This window comes from Mirounga leonina, unplaced genomic scaffold (assembly GCF_011800145.1).
Source record: "Mirounga leonina isolate KUSES-001 unplaced genomic scaffold, KU_Mleo_1.0 Mir_128, whole genome shotgun sequence".
Taxonomy (NCBI): Eukaryota; Metazoa; Chordata; class Mammalia; order Carnivora; family Phocidae; genus Mirounga; species Mirounga leonina.
The window spans coordinates 7,548,294-7,569,831 of record NW_023270320.1 but is presented as its reverse complement, the minus strand read 5'-3'; the positions used below and the strand labels follow the sequence as shown (position 1 = coordinate 7,569,831).

Here is a 21,538-nt window from a genome sequence, read left to right as displayed (position 1 = left end):
TAGACATTTTACAAAATATATCTGGGCAAAAGAAGTCAGTGGGGTACCGTACAAAGGAAGTCACTAAGGAGAGGATAACAAATAGTATTGTCTGGCTGGCTGAATTCTATTTAACAATCCTGCCGTGCTCAAGAAAATCTCAGAATCTAAATCTGTGCACAAATGGTCTCTCTGCCAGAAATAGATCACCATAAAAAGGATGGAGTCTTAGAACCATAAGCCAGGCATTTTGGGTTTTAGACTGGCCCAGAACTTGGCCTTCAGCAACATGGACTGTGGAATGGAATTATTTGCAAAGCTTTAAAGGCATATAGATTCCAAAATCCCACTCTGAATTTTACAAAATCAAAATCTGGAAGGGTGGGACAAGAGAATTTTTAAAGTCCCCATGATATAGTCAGTTTTTTCACTGGTATTTGTAAACTACTGCACCAAATGCTCTTGAGATCCTTTCTAATTTTAGCATCCTAGATTTCTTTAAACTTCATTAGGATGACTATGGGACTTCACAGACTAGAAACACAAACATTTATTAGGCAACTAATTTCCACATATATTCAAGATATCCTGGTGCTGTTTAGTACCTAGCACATATGTACCCCTAATGAAAGAGGAACCTGATACAAATTACGTTTAACTTTGGTTTCTCACCGAAGAGTCAGGTGAATTAAAAAGATTAAATCCTGATTTGGATAATAACAGTCTTTTACATGATTGCTAGTTCATGACCAACAGTGCTACAGCACTTCACTTACATAAATTCTTGAATCTCTACAACAATGGGTACAATTCTTAGTCCCATTTTACAGAGCAGGAAGATGATGCCCAGAAAAGTTAAATAATTTTCCCAAACTCACATCAGTCCCAAGTGGCAGAGCCAGCATCTGAACTCAGCATGACTCTGGGGGTGGTGATTCTGATCACTATGTTGTACTAAATCTACCACAGCCATAAGTGGAAGGAAAATAGGGCATCTCAGTGGCTGGGGTTTAAACTAGTATACAGAAAAACTGGAGGGGAAACCCATCTGTTCTTACCTTTTATTTTCTCTTCTAACTGATACACTTGAACAGACTTTAAAACTTGGAAAAGCCCAGGCCACCTGGGTGGCTTAGTTAAGCATCCAACTCTTGATTTCAGCTCAGGTCATGATCTCAGGGATGTGAAATGGAGCGCCACATCAGGCTCCAAGCTAGGTGAAGCTTGCTTAAGATTCTCTCTCTCCCTCTGCCCCTCCCCCTGCTTATGTGCTCATGCTCTCTCTCTCCTCTCTCTCAAATAAATAAGTAAATAAATATTTAAAAAAACTTGGAAAGGCCTTTGACAATCATAAGGATTTGTCTTGGGGAATAATTTATCATCTGCTAAGAGATAAAGCTGGATCTGACCCTAGTCAGATAATGTTCTAAGTTTGTTCCAGTAGCGAACATTATCTAGAGAGCAACTGGCCATGATCCATGAAGAGGATATCAAGCCAGTTTGGAAAAATCTTCAAAGGGAGTTCACCTCTTCTTTCAAATACAACCACAGCTATTATTGTGACTGTATCTTCATAACTAAATATTTAATATGAGTTCAGAGGACACTCCCTTAAAAATAAGAGATACGAAGATACAACTAAGTTTATGCTTGCAAGCTAGTGAACATCAGCCAATGATACTGGGGTGGGGGCACGAATCCGTGTTCTTTTCCTTTCAAAGTTAAAAGCATTTATTCTGCTCATTAGTATCAGTCAGTAAACATTTGGAAAATGCTATCCAATGTCTCAGATAATAAACTACCTGAATACAGGGGCGCCTGGGTGGCTCAGTCGTTAAGCGTCTGCCTTCGGCTCAGGTCATGATCCCAGGGTCCCCGCATCAGGCTCCCTGCTCCGTGGGAAGCCTGCTTCTCCCTCTCCCACTCCCCCTTCTTGTGTTCCCTCTCTCACTGTCTCTCTCTCTGTCTAATAAATTAAAAAAAAAAATTTTTAAATAAAATAAACTACCTCAATACACCCTCAACCCAGCTACTCAGCATCTTTCTACTCTTGACGTAGTGTGGAAGAGATTTTGTGGTACAACCCTTTTTATTTTTGTAAGGCTCTTACACTCACAAGTTACTTTGGAGTACCCTAACAACAGAATAACTTTGCCAAAATTAAGACTTGACTTCTTTCCAGTGTTAATATGAAAGGAGTGTTTTAAGGGAGTAAAGGAGTACTTTTACCATGAGCAAATGAAGTGATGGTAGTTTCAAGGTTATAAGACCTCATCGTGTTGGAGGTCTGAATTTAAGGTAATAAAAATGGGATAGCCTGACAAACATAGGAATAAATGTGAGGAATTCAAATAGTCGTAATATAGTACTGCATCAAGGAGTATCATGGGTGAAATTTGTAAGATGTCATTTTCAAACACACAAACCATGTGGAAAGAGAACATCAAAGTGTTCATATAGAATAGAAACAATTCATGTGGTTCCTGATCTCAGAAATCTGGCAATCAAGATAGAAAAAAAAATGAAGTCAAAAGAAATATGCAAATTCAAAAATTGCATAGGCAAATAAAAGGAACTTTTGAATCCAGCTGGTTAACTAGACATAATTTAATTTTAAAGGGCAAGTAGCCTAAGGATAAACACCACTACTATGACCATAAGACTTGGAACCATGTGGCCATGGCATTGGGTAGCCTTAATTAGCAAGGCTTCGTGCATCTGAGTTGGTTTAACCATTTCAGATTCAAAATACAGTCCAGGGAGGAGCTCACCCTTAGCTCAGCTGTGTGCAGCTCAGCAATCATGTTGTGACCTTACTCTCTTCTGGATATTTAGCACCAATCAAAGATATATAATCAAATGCGGTTTTTCTACTGTGTTTGGCAGTAAAAGGAGATGGACTCTTATTAACTCTACAATTTAGAGAATCCATTGGTAATGACAGAATGAAACAACAAATATTGCCACAGAAATTAAAGGGGACAATTACTGTATTTTTATTTTCTGTTTCCAGTGGTCTGCTACTAAATCCACCTGCACAAGTTAGGCTGCGTAAGAACACACTAGGATTCTTTATTGCTGAATCTACAAAGGAAGTCATAAGGTAATTTTTTTATTACTTTATGGGGAGAAAGTCCTAAAGCAAATGCAACTTAATGGCAGACAAACTGAGTCAGCACCATGCTTCCTTAGTGTTAAGCTTCATATAAGTCATTCTTGATTTGCTTTCATTGTCCAGAGCCTCCTTTTATTGTGCCAACTGTCACAGTGATATCTTTGCTCCTGAGCTAATTGGAAAATGTAGCTGCAAAGCCAAGAGCCATCGACACTTCCCAGGTAACTGCACTTTATATCTGGTTGCCCTCAACCCAGCTTCTTGGGGCATGGCCAAAGAAAGAGGAGAAGTTCTATCTCTTAAAAGATAATACTCATTTGAACTTGGCCAAGAAGTGGCAGATATTTCCCCAAACTGGGCATACAAGACCTGAGAATCAGTCTTGTAGAGCTGGAAGAAATCTTGCTAGGTATCTAGTTAGACTTCTTCACAGGCCAAGCAAATGAGTACCGAAAGAGATTCAATGATGTTCAAAGTCAAGGGCCAATTGGAGGCACCCCCCAACTCAATACCAGACCTGCTGACTTTCAGCCCATTGCTTTGCACTCCATCACAATGGTCTTCCCATCTTCAGTCTCAAAGGCAGCCTGTATCTGACTGCTTGGTTGGCCACAAAGCTACCTCATGACCACTTTTAAAAAAAAAAATTTTTATTGAGCTATGTTTATTTGACAACATTGTGTAAATTTAAGGTGTGCTATATATTGATTTATTTATATTGCAATATGGTTGCCACTCTAGTGTTACCTAACACTTCTATTTTGTCACATAATTATCATTTCTCCTAGTGCTGGGAACAGTACCATTCCTTAAGTACTCTGTCTACTGAATGGATTGTAGGGGATTTAAAATATACTCATTCTGACACAGTGATGAGGAAATGTAATTTTTTCTCTTGTCTCTAATTGAACTCAATAGCTTACCAACAACCTTACCCTAGAACAGCAAAAGAGAAATTGTCTCAAGCCTTCATGATAACTTCTTCTCCTATAGTTTAAAACTTAGTCTCTTCCAAGTACTTTAAAATTCTATGGGTAAAATCCTAGTGTTTCAGCATTTAAACTTAATTCAAAATTTGAATTTCCTATCAGGACTATTCTTATCTCTAAGGTACTTATTCTTTTCTTCTTCCCAGTATTATATTTAAATGTAGGAGTAAATTTGCTCAACATCATGGTTATTGGGTTTTTGTTTGTGGTTTTTTTTTTTTTTTTGAGAGTTAGAGAGCAAGCATGAGGGGAGGGTGGGGAGAAGGGCAGAGGGAGAGGGAGAGGGAGAGAGAGAATCTTAAGCAGACTCCACACCCAGTGTGGAGCCCCACTTGGGGTTTGATCTACCAACCCTGAGATCATGACCTGAGTCTAAATCAAGAGTTGGACACTTAACTGACTGAACCACCCAGGCACCCCCATGGTTGTTCTTATAGTGGACAGCAAGATACCCTTTCATACAAGTCCTTCCTGGTTCCTGAGGTACCTCATTCCCTTGGTAACTGTCAGTTTCTGTGACCTCTCCATCAGTAAACAGTCACAGTTCTTCCTGGCTTTGAGTCACCCTCTGTCATTTGTTACTGAAATTCATCATCCCTGCCATACATAGCCTTTGGTTTTGAGGTCAGCAAAGCCCCTTTTCCTGTACTCCTGGTCTTTTCATTCCATATGTTCTTTTGGCCCCTCAGCTGTTTGGGAATTTCCAGTCTCCTGGTGTATATACATGCATGTCAGAAGGTGGGAGCCCTCTCAGGCCTTCTCTCTGCTTAAACCCACCTGCTGCCTTGTCTCCTCCTCCATAGTCATCTTACATTGTTACCAATACTCTTCTAAGCACCCTTCATCGATGAAAATCCATATGAAAATGGAAAACACATCTCTCATTTTTCCCCCTTGCACACCACTAAAGCTATTATATTTTCCTTGTCCAGCCACCCCTCACCAACCTGAAACACAAGTTGTGTGTGTTGGTGGGGGCAGGGGGTGGGGAGTGGGCTGGGTCCTTTCTGAGAGATCCTGGCTCTAACATTTTTATATTTCAATAGCTTTATTAAGATATAATTTAAATACCATGAAATAAATACTTTTAAAGCATACAATTCAATGGGTTTTAGTGTGCAAACAGATTTGTGCAACCAGGACTACAATTTTAGAACATTTTCCATAACTCAGAAAGGAACTCCATACCCAGTAGTGGTTACTGCCCATTCTCTTCTGTCCACACCCCTGGCAACCACTAGTCTACTTTCTGTGTCTATAGATTTGCCTGTTTTGGCCATTTCATGAAATGGGAATCAGACAGCATGAGGCCTCTTGTGTCTGGCACCCTTAACTTAGCCATGTTGTAGCATGTATCAATACCTCATCTCTTTTTATGGCTGAACAGTATTACATTGTATGGATATACTTCATTTTGTTTATTCATTTATCTGTTGATGGACATTTGAATTGTTTCCACTATTGGTGCTCAGATATCTGTTTGCATTCCTGCTTGTAATTTTTTTGTGTATATACCCAAAGTAGAATTGCTAAATCAGATATTAATTCTATGTTTAATTCTTTGAGAAACTGCCATACTGTTTTCCATAACAGCTACATTGTTTCACATTCCCCATCAGCAATACACAAGAGTTCCAATTTCTCCACATCCTTTTTTTAAAAATAATTTTCTTTTTTAAAAAAATAATAGTCATTCTAATGGGTGTAAATTGGTATCTTATTGTGGTTTTAACTTGAATTGTCCTAATGGCTAATGAAGTGGAGCATCTTTTTATGAGGATATTATTGGCCATTTGTATGTCTTCCGAAATGTCTATTCAGATCCTTTACCCATTTTTAAATTGGGTTGTTGTCTTTCTATTACTGAGTTGTATACAGTCTTTATATATTCTAAATACATGTCCCTTATCAGATGTATGTTCTGCCAATGTTTTCTCCCATTTTGTGGTTTGTCTTCTTCTTTTCTTCATACAATTTGAGGTACAAAAATTTAAATTTTGATGAAGTCTAGTGATGTATTCTATCTTTTGTTGCTTGTGTTTTTGTGGAATAGCTAACCTGAGGTCATAAAGATTTACTCCAATACTTTATTTCTAAGAATTTTATGCTTTTAGTTCTTACATGGAGGTCAGTGATCCATTTTGAGTTGATTTTTATGTTTATTGTGAGGAAAGGCTCCAACTTCATTTTTTTCAATGTGAATATTCAGTTGTCCCAGCACCATTTTTTCAAAAAACCTCCCCATTGAACTGTTTTTGGTAAACTTGTCAAAAAACAATGGACTGCAAATGTGTGGGTTTATTTCTGAGTCTCAGTTTTATTTCTTTGACCTGTATGTCTAGCTTTGTGTCAGTACCACACTGACTTAACTACCATAGTTTTGTATTAAGTTTTGAAATTTAGAAATATGAGTCCTCCAAGTTTATTATTCTTTTCCAAGATTGTTTTGATTATTCTGGGTCCCTGCATTTCCTTACGAATTTTAGGATAAATATGTCAATTTCTGCAAATAAGCCACCTGGGATTTTGACTGGCACTGTGTTGAGTCTATAGGTCAGTTTTGGAAATATTGCTATTAAAATAGTAAGTCTTCTGACCCATGAACATGTGATGTCTTTATATCTATTTATATCTATAATTTCCTTCAGTGGTGTTTTATAATTTTCAGATAATAGGTTTTATACTACTTGTGTTCAATTGATTCCTAAGTATTCTTTCTTTTTAGTGCTATTGTAAATGCAATTTTTTTTAAGATTTTATTTATTTCTTTATTTTAGAGAGAGAGCAAGAACGTGAGCTGGGGGAGGGGGGGAGGGTGCGGCACAAAGGGAGACTCCACGCTGAACACAGAGCCCTACATGAGGCTCAGTCTCACAACCCTGAGATCATGATCTGAGCTGAAACCAAGAGTTGAACACTTAACCAACTGAGCCACTCAGGTGCACCTGAAATTGTTTTCTTGATTCTGTTTGCAGATGATTCATTGTTAGGATATAGAAATACAGTTGATTTTTGTGTATTGATCTTGTGTTCTGCAACCTTACTGAACTTGTTTTATTAGCCCCAATACCTTTTTTATGGCCTTTTACTTCATTTTCTTGCCTAATATCTGCTCATTCATTTATGATTTTAGCAATATGAGTATTTCCTCATTTTTGTAGTCAGTCTTGCCAAAAATGTTTTGTCAATTTTAATTGTTGGGTTTTTCAAAGAACCAATTTTAATTTATCTTTATCTACTGTTGTTCAATCTTTTAATTAAATTATATATACTCTAATTTTTATTATTTCCTTCTTTCAGCTTGATATGGGTTAATTTTCTCTTCTCAATATCTTAACAAGAAAGGTTAGATTAGGTCATGTGATTTTAGATCTTTTTTTTTTCTTTTTTAATAAATAAAGGCATTAATATCAGTAAAATTTCCTCTAAGTACTCTTTAGGGGCATGTCATATTTTTGATGAGTTGTGTTTTCATTTTCACATTCATCTAAAAGTATTTTATAATTTCACTTGTGACTTGTAGGGGGAGGATCCATTGGTTATTTAGGCATGTGTTGTTTTTATTTCCACATATTTATGAATTTCCCCAATTCCTTTGTTACTGATTTTTCATTTCATTTTGTTGTAGTTGAAGAGCATACTTTGTATGATTTAAATTCCCTTAAATTTATTCATACTTATTTTATGGACTATTATATGATCTATCCTGGAAAATATTCAATGTATAGTTGAGAAGACTATGTATTCTCAACTATACATTGTTGTTATATAGATGTTTGTTAGGTCTAGTTGGTTTATAGGGTTTTTTTAAGTCTTATATTTCTTTGCTGATCCTTGCTGATAGAACAATGGATAGTTGTTCTATCTGATATTGAAAGTGAGGTATTAAAGTTCCAGTTATTATTGTTGAATTGTCTGTTTTCCCATTTAAATATGTTAGTTTTATGAATCATGTATTTTGAATTTCTACTGTTATGTGCCTATGAGTCTGTTATATCTTAGTGGTAGATTAATCATTTTATCACTATAAAATGTCTTTGTCTTTAGTAATATATTTGTCTTAAATTTTATTTTGTCTGAAATTAGCATAACCACTCCAGCCTTCTTTTGTTTACCATTTGCATGAAATATCTTTTTTCATCCTTTTTCTTTCAATCTATTAGTGTCTTTGAATCTAAATTATGTATCTTGCATGTAGCATACAGTTGGATCATGTTTTTTTTTTCTCCATTCTGCCAATCCCTGCTTCTTTATTTTATTTTTTTTTAAGATTTTATTTATTTAATAGAGATAGTGATAGAGAGAGAGAGAGCACAAGCAGAGGGAATGACAGGCAGAGGGAGAGAGAGAGGCAAGCTCCCTGTCCAGCAGGGAGCCGGAAGTGGGACTTGATCCCAGGATCCAGGGATCATGACCTGAGCCAAAGGCGAACTCTTAACCAACTGAGCCACCCAGCCCCCCCCCACTGCTTCTTTATTGCAGAATTTAATTCATTCACATTTAATGCAATTACTGATAAGGTAGTATTTACAACTGATTTTTTTGTTGGTTTTTTTTATATGTCATCTTTTTTGTTTCTGAAATCATTTATTACTGCCTTCTTTTGTGTTAAATATTTTCTAGTGTACCATTTTATTTATTTTTTTTTACTTTTTTTAAAGATTTTATTTGACAGAGAGAGACACAGTGAGAGAAGGAACACAAGCAGGTGGAGTGGGAGGGGGAGAAGCAGGCTTCCCATGGAGCAGGAGCCTGATGCGGAGCTCGATCCCAGGACACTGGGATCCTGACCTGAGCTGAAGGCAGACGCCTAACGACTGAGCAACCCAGGCGCCCCTCTAATGTACCATTTTAAATCCCTTGCCATTTATTTTCATATATATTTTTTAGTTATTTTCTTAGTAGTTGGCCTGGGATATGCTGTTAACATCACAATGTATAATAATCTTGTTTGGATTAATGTCAAGTTAGTTTCTATAGCATATAAAAACTATATTCTTATATAGTTCCATTTCTTCCCTTTAGGTTATCATCACAAATTATATCTTTATATATATATGTGGCCATCAGCATAGATTTGCAATTATTACTTTACACATTCATCTTTTAAATCAGATAGAAAAAAAGAGGTTACAAACAAACAAAAAACCCTATATTTTCTTTTATATTTACTTATGGGAATATACATTTACCAGTGCTCTTTATTTTTTCATGTGGATTTGAGTTACTGATTAGTGTCCTTTTATCTCAAATTCAAGGATTCTCATTAGTATCTGATGTAGGGCTTGTCTAAAAGCAATGAACTCTCTTAGGTTTTTTTAGTCTTAAAATGTTTTAATTTATCATTCATTTTTGAAGGATAGTTTTAGCAGATGTAGAATTGTTTCTTGGCATTTTTTTCATTCAGGACTTTGCATATGTCATCCTACTGCTTACTGGCCTCCATTGTTTCTCATAAGAAATCAGTGATCAATCCTATTGAGGATCCTTTGTACATGATGAGTCACTTCCTGCTGCTTTTAAGATTCTGTCCTTAACCAGTTGAGCCACCCAGGTGCCGTTTCAGTAGTTTGATTATAGAGTGTCTAGATGTTGATCTTTTTAAATTTATCATATTTAGAATTTGTAAGCTTCTTGGTTGTGTTTAATAGATTAATGTTTTTCATCCAATTTGAGAAGTTTTTGAACATTATTTCTTCAAATATTCCTTCTGCCCTTTCTCTCTTCTTCTGCAACTCCCATTAAGTGGATGTTGGTATATTTATATGGCATCCCAGAGGCTCTCTCAGATTCTGTTCACTTTTCTTTCTTTATTTTTGATTCTGTCACTCAAACTGGGTAATCTCCACCTATCTTTGAGTTGGCTGATTCCTTTTTCAGCATGCTCAAACTTGATCTCAAATTACACTAATTTTTTGTTTCAGTTATTACACTTTTCAACTCCAAGATTCCTATTTTTTTAATAACTCTCTCTTTTAAATTTTTAAATTTTTTAAATTTTTCATTTATTTATTTGAAAGAGAGCGAGAGAGACAGAGAGTACAAGCTGGCGGGGGGGGGGTGTTGCTGCAGCAGAGGGAGAGGGAGAAACAGACTCCCTGCTGAGCAGGGAGCCCGATGCCGGGCTCGATCCCAGGACCCCAAGATCATGACCTGAGCCAAAGTCAGAGGCTTAACTGACTGAGCCACCCAGTGCCCCTAATAACTGCAATTCTTTATTGGTATTCTCTGTTTTGTGAGACATCATTCTTATATTCCTTTAGTTCTTTAGCTATAATTTGCCTTAGTTCTCTGAACATACTTAAAATAACTTTTAATAGATTTAAAGTCTTTGACTAGTAAAAGCAATGTCTGGGCTTCCTCAGGGACAGTATCTATCTGTAGATAGCTTTTCATCCTGTGTATGGATAATACTTTCCTGTTTCTTTCCATGTCTCATAACTTTTTGTTGAAAATTAGACATTGCAAATATAAATGTGGTAATTATGGAAATCAGATTTCACCCACCTTATTCCCCAGTGTTTTTTGTTGTTACTGATTGTTGTAGTTGTCATTATTTAAGTAACTTTTATGAGCTATATGATATCTGCATCTTTGTCATTTGTAGCCATTGAATTCTCTATTGTGTTAGTTTAGTGGCCATCTAATAATTGGACAGAAATCCTGTTAAATACCTGCAAGCAATAAATCTCCCAGTACTTGTCAAGTGATTTTGTTTTTGTTGAGGCATGCCTTCAATATTCAGCTAGGAAGTTGACAACTCTGCTTTAGCCTTCATTTCCTGCTTACACAGAATATAAAAGTCAGTTAGAGGTGAGAGCTTAGGGCCCTCTCAGCATGCACACATCTATACATAGTCCTGGAGTCCTGGGCATGTGTGTTGTTGTTTACATTTTCAGAACTGTTTCAGAGTTTTTTAAAGTGCCTATGGACAACTCAGTCCTCAATTTTCCCTTTAAACTTTTATTTAGTCTATTGTTTGCCCTATCTTTTATCCACTACCTCAGGCAGCTGTGATACTAAAACATGCTACGGCTTACTGGGTAGAGGATTTTAGAACTAGGTAAGTTCAAATAAAGTTGAAAAAGACAAGCCATTCAAGTAGGATCATCCAGGGAACTACCACACAAGTCAAATGACTCCTCTTTGGAAATAAGGCTTTGAAAGAAATGCAGTTCTGCTCTACTCCCTCTGGCGCCAAGATATAGGGCATTATTTTTCAAGGATACTAATTAGCTAGGGAGTTGGAGATGCTACTAATATAAGTTAAAACACCACAAATATTGCTGTTTTTACTGAGATATATTCATTTTTCTGGACTAATTGTTCTTGGGTCAGTGCCGGTTAGTTTTCAGAATTCTGAAAAAATTCATTCTGACCATTTTTGTCAGTTTATTCTTTGTTTTTATGGAGGGGCAAACTTTCTGAAGTCTTTATCATTTTTTTGTGTGTGTGTGGCTCAGTTTCATTTTTGAGAGATAGTTTTACTGGGTATAGAATTTTTGGTTGACAATTTATTTCAACACTTTGAGTATATCATCCCATTACCTTCTAGCCTTCATTCTTTCTGATGAAAAGTCATCTGTTAATCTATCTCACTGGGTTTCACTTGTAAATCAAGTTGTGTCTGTCTCTTGCTGCTTTCAAGATTTTCTTCTTGTCTTTGACTTTCAGCATTGTTCTTATGATATGTCTGTGTCTGGATATCTTTGTGTTTATCCTATTTGGAGTTCACTGATATCTTTGGATGTGTAATGTAATAGACTAAGTAATGGCCACCAAAGATAGCTATACCCTAACCCCTGGAACCCTGTGAATGTTATTCATATGGCAAAAGGAACTTTGCAGATGGGATTAAATTAAGGATCTTGAGATGGGCAGATTATCCTGGATTATCTATGTGGAATCTAAATGTAGTCATAAAGGTCTTTATGAAAGGGAGGCAGAAGGAAGAGATACAACTATGTAAAGAAGAGAAAAGGGCTTGTGGTTAAAGCAGATGGAAGCTGATTCAGAGAGAGAAAATGTTATGCCATTGTCTTTGAAGATGGAAGAAAGGGCCACAAGGCAAGGAATATAGGGAGCCTCTAGTAGCTGGAAAAGGCACAGAGATGGATTATCCCCTAGAATCCCTGAAAGGAATTTAATGACCTGATTTTAGCCCAGGGGAAATTACTTCAGACTTCTCAACTCCAGAACTGTAAGAGAATAAAGGAATGTTGTTTTAAGCCAACATTTTGTGGTAATTTGTTACAGCATTCAAAGGAAAATAATACAGACATACCCCATTTTATTGTGCTTCACTTTATTGCACTTTGCAGGTATTGCATTTTTTACAAATTGAAGTTTTGTGGCAATCCTTCATCAAGCAAGTCTGTTGGCACCATTTTTCCAACAGCATTTGCTCACTTCATGTTTCTGTGTCACATTTTGGTAATCTCACAATATTTCAAACTTTAGTATTATTTGTATTATTATATTTGTTATGATGATCTGTGGTCAGTGATCTTTGATGTTACTATTGTAATTGTTTTGAGTGTCATGGACCATGCCCATATAACACATATAACTTAATTGATAAGTATGGTATGTGTTCTGACTGCTCCACTGACCAGCTACTCTACTCCTTCTCCTTAGGCCTTATTCCCTGAGACAAAATATTGAAATTAGAAAAATTAATAACCCTACAATGGCTTCTATGTGTTCACATAAAAGGAAGAGTCAGTTGATGCAGGAAAGTTCATTGTTTTATTTTAAGAAATTGCTACAGACACCCCAACCTTCAGCAACTACCACTCTGATTAGTCAGCAGCCATCAGCATCAAGGCAAGCCCCTTCATGAGCAAAAACATTGTGATTCACTGTAAGCTCAGATGATGGGTAGCATTATTTAGCAATAAAGTATTTTTTTAATTAAGTACTTTTTAAAAATATAATGCTATTGTACACATAGACTATAGTATAGCATAGACATAACATATATGCACTAGGAAACCAAAAAATTCATTGACTTGCTTTACTGTGATATCTGCTTTCTTAAAGTGGTCTGGAACCAAACCCACAATACCTCTGAGGTGTGCCCATATATGTAGATTAATATTTTTCATCAAATTTGAGATGATTTAGTTCATTATTTTTTTTTTCCTCCATCTCTCTTCCTTCTAATTGGTCCTATCTTTACATGTATATAGTACACTTAATGGGGATCCACATATTTCTGGAATTGTTTATTTTTCTTCCTTCTTCTCTCTCTCTGTCTCTCTGTCTCTCTCTCTCTTTTGCTCTTGCTCTTTTGGATTGCAATCTCTATCAGTCTGTCCTATATTTGCTGATTTTTTTCTTCTGGCAGTTCAAATCTATTGCTGGGCCCTGCATTAGTTTCCAATTGCCACTGTAACAAATTACCACATATTTAGTGGCTTTGTGATAAATTAACATTATTTTGTCATTCAGAAGTCTAAAATGGGTCTACCCGGCAGGGGTCCTTATGGAAGTTCTAAGCAAGAATCCAGGGCCTTGCTTACTCAGATTGTACAGGCTGACTGTACTCCTTGGCTCATGGCCCCCTTCTGTCTTTAAAGCCAGATCTGGTCAGATCTTTCTCATATCTCATCGCTCAGATTCTGCTTCCATCATCACATTACCTTCTCTGACTCTGGATCTTCTGCTTCCCTGTTCCACATTGAAAGAACTCCTATAATTACACTGAGCCACCTGGTTAATCCGGGAAAATCTTTCAAGGTGAGCTGATTAGCGCCTTTTCATTTGCAACCTTGAATCCCCCTCACCATATATAACATGACATAATCACAGGTTCTAGGAATTAGGACATGGACATCTTTGGGGGAGAGTGTATTTTGCACCTATCATAAGCCCCTTGATTAATTTCCTGGGCCTGTCATAACAAATTACCCTAAACTGGGTAGCTGCAAACAACAGAAAATTATTCTGTTCCAGTTCTGAGGCCAAAGTCTGAAGTCAAGGTTTCAGCAGGGCCACACTCCTTCTGAAGGCTCTCAAGAGAATCCTTCCTTGCCTCTTCCAGCTCTAGAGGCTGCTGGTGGCCCTTGCCTGTGCTGGCATCACTGAAGCCTGCCTCTGTCTTCACATGGCCCTCTTCCCTATGTCTCTCCTCTGTGTTCTCTTCTTCTTTTAAGGACACCAGTTTTGGATTTAGAACTCATCCAAAATCCAGGATGATTTCATCTTGAGATTCCTAACTAATTAAATCTACAGAGATGTCATTTCCATTTAAGGTCACTGTAGTATGCAGCTTGGGTTGCCAAAACAAAATACCACGGACTGGGATGGCGTAATCAAGAGGAATTTATTTTCTCACAGTTCTGGAGGCTGGAAGTCCAAGATCAAGGTACCAGCCAACTCAGTTCCTGGAGAGAGGTCTGTTCCTGGCTTATAGATGGCCACCTTCCCCCCAGTGTCCTCATATGTCAGAGAGAAGCTCTGGTCTCATTTCCTCTTCTTATAAGGACACTAATCCTATCAGATCAGGGTCCTCATTTGGCCTTAATTACTGCTGTAAAGGGTCCATCTCTACATACAGCCACACTGGGAGTTAGGGCTTCAACATGTGAATTTGGGAAGGACACAGTTCAGCCCATGGCAGTCACATTCTGAGGTTACAAGTAGACATGTGAATTTGAGGGACACTATTTAGTCCATTAACCCCTCTTCAGTTAGTGTACTTTTCAAGTATAGAATTTCCATTGGGTTCTTTTTTATCATTTCTGTTTATTATTGTCTCTTTGAAACGACATTGTCATCATGCTTTTCTTTATTTCTTGAATCATGGTTTTTAAAATTCTTTGAACACATTTATAATAGCTGCTCTGAAGAGTTTGTCTGCTAAGTGTGACATGTGGACCCTTGCACAGGCCATTTGTGTTGTCTGCTTTTTTTTTTTTTTTTACCCCTGTGTATGGTTCGTGTTTTCCTGTTTCTTTACATATCTCATAATTTTCCTGTTCTCTTTGAAAACTAGACTTTTAGATAATATATTGTAGCAACTCTGGACACCAGGGCTTGTTGTCATTGCTTGTTTGATTAATGAATTAGTGATTGGGATTGACTATTTCATTGAAATCTATTCCCCTGGCAGCATTAAGGCTCTGATATTGCTCATCAGAGTGCAGCCTTGAGCTGACACGTGGTCACCTGGGGATGATGGTGGTTTTAATAGGGCTCTTTGTATTGTCTCCTTTCCTGATCTCTCTGTTCATCTCTTTGTCTCTGTTGGTATTACACCCAGCTCTTGGGGTGCACCACTGGCTGCTGCTGACCCTATTATTCTTGACAATAACCTCGGGCATATATTGTTCTAAGGTATTATTCAATTAAATATGGGTCCCATTGCAGGACTAGTTTTGGGGTCCTGTCTTTGAGGTCCTTTCTGACCCAAAGAGAGCATTTATTAGCTGTCTCTTTTCCTGTCTCACTGTAGTAAACTCTGGCCTATGGTTTACCTTATTGCTCTCCTGGAGCTACCAACCTCAACCTAATTGTTTGCCATCAAAATCACCATTGTTTTCAAAGCACCTTTGGGCTTGAACTTTTCCACACTGTTCCAAATAAAACCAACTCCCTTGGGAAGAGCTTCAGCACTTGCTATTCTCATGGCTTGCCTCTCCCTCTGGGCAGAATGTCTGAGCCACTGCTCCAGACCTGGAGGCCAGGACAGTGACCCACTTCTCTCAGGGTTACACATTTGCTGTTTGAGCAGGGCACTGGGCAGTGGCGGTAGCCTCTGGTCTTCTTGGTTTGATTCTCTTACTGTAGAAACTCTGCCTTAGGTGTGATCTGGGATGAGGGTAACCTGAAATCCCTATTGTCCATAGGGTTGCCATTGAATCCTTAAGTCTGAAAATTATGAATTAAATGGGCATCTGAAGATTATGAATTAAATGGGCTTCAAGACCCTATTTTGGATTCAGAAGCTAAATATTGATTCTTTTTGTGTTCTATGGCCTATGAATCTTCCTTGAGGCAAGGGATGAGACTGGATAAATAACATAAATATCCCATTAAAAAAAAGGAGTGAAGAAAGAAAAAAATAATACATTAAAAGTATCATCTCACTACATGTATCTTTATAATATATGAAACTTTAGCATGGTTTCACACGGTAGATGTATTCCTGTAAACACAGTATACAAGTCAAACTTTTGCAAGCTCAGTATACACATTCATATGCATGCACTTCTCTCAGTCATTTTGCAAAACAAAAAATGTTTTATAAAAATTAATAATCACCCCTGTTAAAATCAGCTTTTAAGTGATTTTACTATTTTTATTTTATTTTACTTTTATTTTATTTTACTTTTATTTTATTTTATTTTATTTTATTTTATTTTATTTTATTTTTTGAGAGCAGGAAAGAGAAAGTGCACAAGCAGGGTGGCAGGGGCACAGGGAGACGGAGAGAGAGAATCTTAAGCAGACTCCATGCTGTGTGGAGCTTGATCTCAGGACCCTGAGACAAAATCAAGAGTTGGACACTTAACCAACTGAGCCACCCAGGTGCCCTTATTATATATATTTTAAAGTAGGAAGTTGCTCTAGTAAAAAGAGGAAAAGATTTTTGCATAAATAGAAAGGCTCTGCCATCATATTTGTAGATATGCCAAATTTTACCCCTCTCTGTAACATGCATTTAATAGTATCTAGGGAATAAATAAATAAATAAATAAATAAATAAACCTATAATCAAATGTTTGAGCTTCCCTGTAGTGATCACAATTCTCAGAATCTTTGATTCTTCTCTTAATAGGATCGTTTCTTCTTCCTGCCTGGCACTGATCCTTAGTCACCACCCCTGCCACGCCTATCCCCTGTGTCCAGGAGAACTCTTATCAAATAATCTGGTACCCAGCTGCTGAAATAGTGGGCGGTACCAGCTGTTCTTGACTTCAGTTTGCCAGACGATGGCAGCAGAGTACCATGAAATGCTCATGGTCTGGGCTAGGGAGTGGGCTTGTGTAGGAATTTGAATATGGAGAGAGCTCTAGTCAAAATGTGCCGAAGAGGACATCACTGTAGAAAGGGGCTCTTTGACCTTATAGGTTTAAAACTCATAATAATATCTGGAAATTCTCCCAGCGAATTAACTTTCAAAAAGGACTTAAGAACCTAGAGTGAAGGGAGTGAAGAAAGATAGCAAAATAGAAAAATTTTCTATCTTTGGATTAGTAGAAATTTCAGGTTGAATATTTCATGTTTCAGAGCCCGATGCAGAGTATCTCCAGTCCACTCTTTTCTAATAACCATTTCTTTCTTGAAAGAAATTGTTAACTGAGTTTGCTGAGACCCACCAATTTCTTCCTCCAACTATGCTAATTGAGAGTTCAGAAGACTTGAATGCTGACGACAACTGTGCCACTGATTCACTGTGGTTAAGGGAAGACATGCTACTTTTTGGGGTCTCAGTGTTGTCGTTATTTCCAAACTGGGCAGTTCTTGTCATCTCAATGGCCCTTTTCAATTCTGATGTTCAGTGATTTATAATCCCTCTTGCCTTTGATTACTTGCACTTTTCTAAGCTGAAACCACATCAGCGTTTCTCCACTTAAATTCATAATCTTAACATTTTGGAGAGGCAGTGAAGTGTGGTAGTGAAGAGAATGGATTCTACATTGGTCACCTCTTAGCTGCGTGGCTTTAAGTAAATTATTCAAACTCTCACTGTGCTTCAGATTACTGTAAAATGCTGATAATAATATCACATATCTCAGAAGATTAAATGAGAATATTAGCACATAAAGAGTATACAAATTGAGCATATTAATATAAAAAGCATTAAGACCGTACCTGGAAAATAGTAAGTATATGTATGTTAATTATCATATTACCCGTGGGAACATAAGCTCAAAAAGAATCTCATTATTTCTTTTCTCATCAATGAAATGCAGATGAAATAAGAATTGGCAGAGAAGTCCTAGTGGATTATACTTATTTTAACCCATTCCCTGATGTTTTGGGGTTCACAGCAGGAAGACTAGCAGGGCTAGCCTTCAGATCAGGAGAAGTAGTTGTCTTTCTGTTTTTCTGCTTACTATAGCTAGATAAATTATTGGGCAGGAACTTCTCCAGCCCTAATTATACAGTTCACTGCCTGCTATTTCACCACGGAAACCTCTGATGCCTCAGGTTGTAGAGCTGTGGTCCTCAACCAGGGCAAGGAGGAGCTTACAGGAATATCTGTATGCACTGGGTGGCATACAGATGGGCAATAGGAAAATGGTCCTGGGGAAAGTTGTGTCCAGATTTCCCTAATCTCCATCCCCTGAGCACTGGTTTTAGAGTCCTCATTAAAGTGTTATTTTTTGCCCTGGAGTCATACCTAAAGGAGAGAGGAATTTCGAAAAGGAAATTGGAAAGAGGATGTGAAAGGAGTCAAGGACAGGAGGCAATTATACGAATGGTTTGGATCCATGGTCCAAATTTAAATTTACCCCATTTCACGGTTCTCTTTAGGTTTGTCCCTGGGTCACTTTTTTCATTAATATCCAAGACAAATTGACCCCTTTAAGACAGGAGTCACCCCAGCCACTGTTTCCCAGGGAGGAGAATTCCAAACCCAGAAAGTTGAGATAGACAGTCCTTAATGAATCTACCAGCTGGTCTCCCTGGCTTGGCTTACCTGAGCAGCTCTGAAGTCCAGTCAGAGCTCTCCTTCTGTACCAGTGGCCTTAGATAGGAAAGAGAATAGAAGGGGTTCTTAGATGACTCTTCTTCTCTTAAGCAGGGTCAGGGACCACATGTCCACTGAATTTCAATAAAAAGGAAAGCAACTTGATAACTACAAAGACCACACACAAACACCTTGAATTCCTATATTCATGATAGTTGTTATTCTAATCCTATAACTGATGGCAGGGCTCCATTTTCTCCAGTCCTTGGTGTCCATCTCCACCTCAGCTATGGCCCTCTGTATGTCTCATCCCAGTGATTATAATAGCTTCTGAGCTAGTTTCCTTTGATCTAGCCTCTTTTTATGCCAATCCGTGCCATCCTTCATGGCTATAATAATTTTCTTGGAAAAAACTTCTGATTATGAATGGATATATAAATAAAAAAATAAGCAGATGGTTGAATGTTATCCTTCCTTTTGCAAGACTAAGGCACTGGCTTGATCTGTTGTCCTGCTTCTTCTTCATCTCCTAGAGTAGTGGTTCTTATCCAGAATATATGATATCACTTTTTAGGGGTGTCACAAGATTTCTTGAAGAAGATAGAAAGGGTTAGAATTACTACTATCCATATGGAAATCATATATGAGGCATGTCTTCATATGTAGTCCTATCACATACGCCAAAGAGGAAAATGCTTGCCTGTAGCTTCCAAGGGTACCACTTCTTGAAGAAGAGAGAAACGTAATCAAAATATTGGCCTTTTTATAGGGACTTTTTTCTCTCAGTCATCCACAGATGTTAGATGCCATGTCCTTTTTGATGTCTAATGTTTTATCTAGAAACCTTTAAAATATCTATAGGGAGGTCATAGGAAGCCATGACAAGACATTAACAGTGTAGCTAGAGCATAAGGCAAAAATCCATTCTGTTCTTTTCCTGCCTAAAATATGAAAAAATACTTGCACACTGTCAGCTGTAGATAGATAAAAATATAACTAAATAAAATAATCAAACCACCTTAAAACATAATCAGAGAAACTTCAGTTGCTTATTAACCTTGAGAGAGAGAACTTTGGCTTCTATTTTGATGGTATTCTTTGCTTTTTCCTCAATTGTTTGAAGCAGCATAGAAACTGGGGGCAAGGGCAACAAAAGATGTTGCACGTTCTTAACTGCCCTGTCTGCAACCTGCTGAAGAGAACACGTTTAGACAGTTTGCAAAGGTCCTTAGGATTATAGACTTAGAGTTGGAAGGGACCAAGAGAGGTCACGGAGCCAATTCACCTTTCGCCTTCAGGCAGTCCGCCCATGCCAGAGGTGCTGTCAGCCCTCATATAGGCTGCTCTTTCTGACCCCCACATGCACATACTTCCATGACTATGAAAGCTTCCAAGATCATACAGATCTTTTTTTTTTTTAAGATTTTATTTATTATTTGACAGAGAGAATGAGAGAGAGAGAGCATATGAGAGGGGGGAGGGTCAGAGGGAGAAGTAGACTCCCCGCCGAGCAGGGAGCCCGATGCGGGACTCGATCCCGGGACTCCGGGATCATGACCTGAGCCGAAGGCAGTTGCTCAACCGACTGAGCCACCCAGGCGCCCGATCATACAGATCTTTAATGTGTTTTTAGAAGAGATTTTCTTAAGAATGACACAAGGGAAGATTCAAAGTTTTAGCAAAAATGTTGAGTGGTTCACACCTAGCATTCGCCTCACCCACTTATCCCCTCCCACCTGTTTTTTAATACCTGGCAAATGTTGGCTGCCGAGTTAGGCTTTGAGAAAACAGAGATTTCCCGAAAGTTGCATTGTTCCTAAGCCAGTTTGGGCATGTTGCCTTTTGCATTCCATAGCTCAGCTTCTATCACATGTACTCAGCGGCTAGCTTTTAAAGACTGACAGTTGACACATCAGTCCTCACTCAGAATTTTCTTCAGATGTTCTGTCCCTGAGCCATTTCCCCCAGGGCAAAAGATAACCAGGAAATAAGGAAATGCCAGTCAACCTAAAAACCCCCATCAAGCCTCCATATATAAGTGAAGGTATCTGAGGATTACAGGTTGGGAACAGTCTTACTCCAAACCTGGCTCTTAGAACACCCATGTGATGCAGTTACTGCTGATGTACATTGACAAATCACACATCCAAAGGAGGTCTCTCTACTTCCAGAAGTGTGTTTTCACTCAATTGATATTTTCCATGGATTAGAATGGGTCAGAAAGCATTACATCAAAAGAAGAGGGAAACCAAGATGTTTGTTTGGCTCTTTCTGCTGGCCATTGTCTAAAACCTGGTGATGTGTGGGCTTAAAGGTTTGTTCCACATGAACAAAAAGTAGTCTTAGTCTTAGTACACAGATGATTCTTAAATTGACACAGGAAGAAAAGGCCATGTTTCTTTTCTCCACTTGGGTGGGCAAGGAAGAAGAATAACAGTGATGGCTATTCTTTGACTTTGTCCATCTCCTTGATAACTTCTTCTCAGACAGTTCTGCATCTCTGAACACCCAGGAATCTGATTCAGGCAGGCCAATGATTCAGGGTCCTTGAAGAGTGAAAGAGAAGCATTTAACTTCCAAGCATCCTTTAGAATGATAACTTCTTATCACAATACTAAGTGCCAGTTCTTATCGACCAATAATGATGCCCTAGCCCAGTGTGTTGAAAGGATTCCTAGGTTGAATCTAGGTTCTGGAATAAGAATGGCATGATGGAATATCAACATATGAGTGCAGGAAGAAGTAACGGCTCATGTGTCAGTTTTTTTCCATCTCAAAGCAGCTTCATATTGCTCATTTAATTATTAAATT

At 37.9% G+C, this 21,538-nt stretch overlaps 1 protein-coding gene across 1 annotated transcript in view; it reads left to right on the top strand.

The window, feature by feature from the left end:
• The window catches only part of KCNU1 (potassium calcium-activated channel subfamily U member 1), a 177,541-nt gene that overhangs the window by 62,371 nt on the left and 93,632 nt on the right, over positions 1 to 21,538 (top strand). Inside the window, 5 exon segments of the mRNA XM_035003825.1 lie at positions 2,993 to 3,082; positions 3,218 to 3,315; positions 7,975 to 7,979; positions 12,280 to 12,311; positions 15,749 to 15,796. Coding sequence (XP_034859716.1) covers positions 2,993 to 3,082; positions 3,218 to 3,315; positions 7,975 to 7,979; positions 12,280 to 12,311; positions 15,749 to 15,796 — 273 coding nt within the window.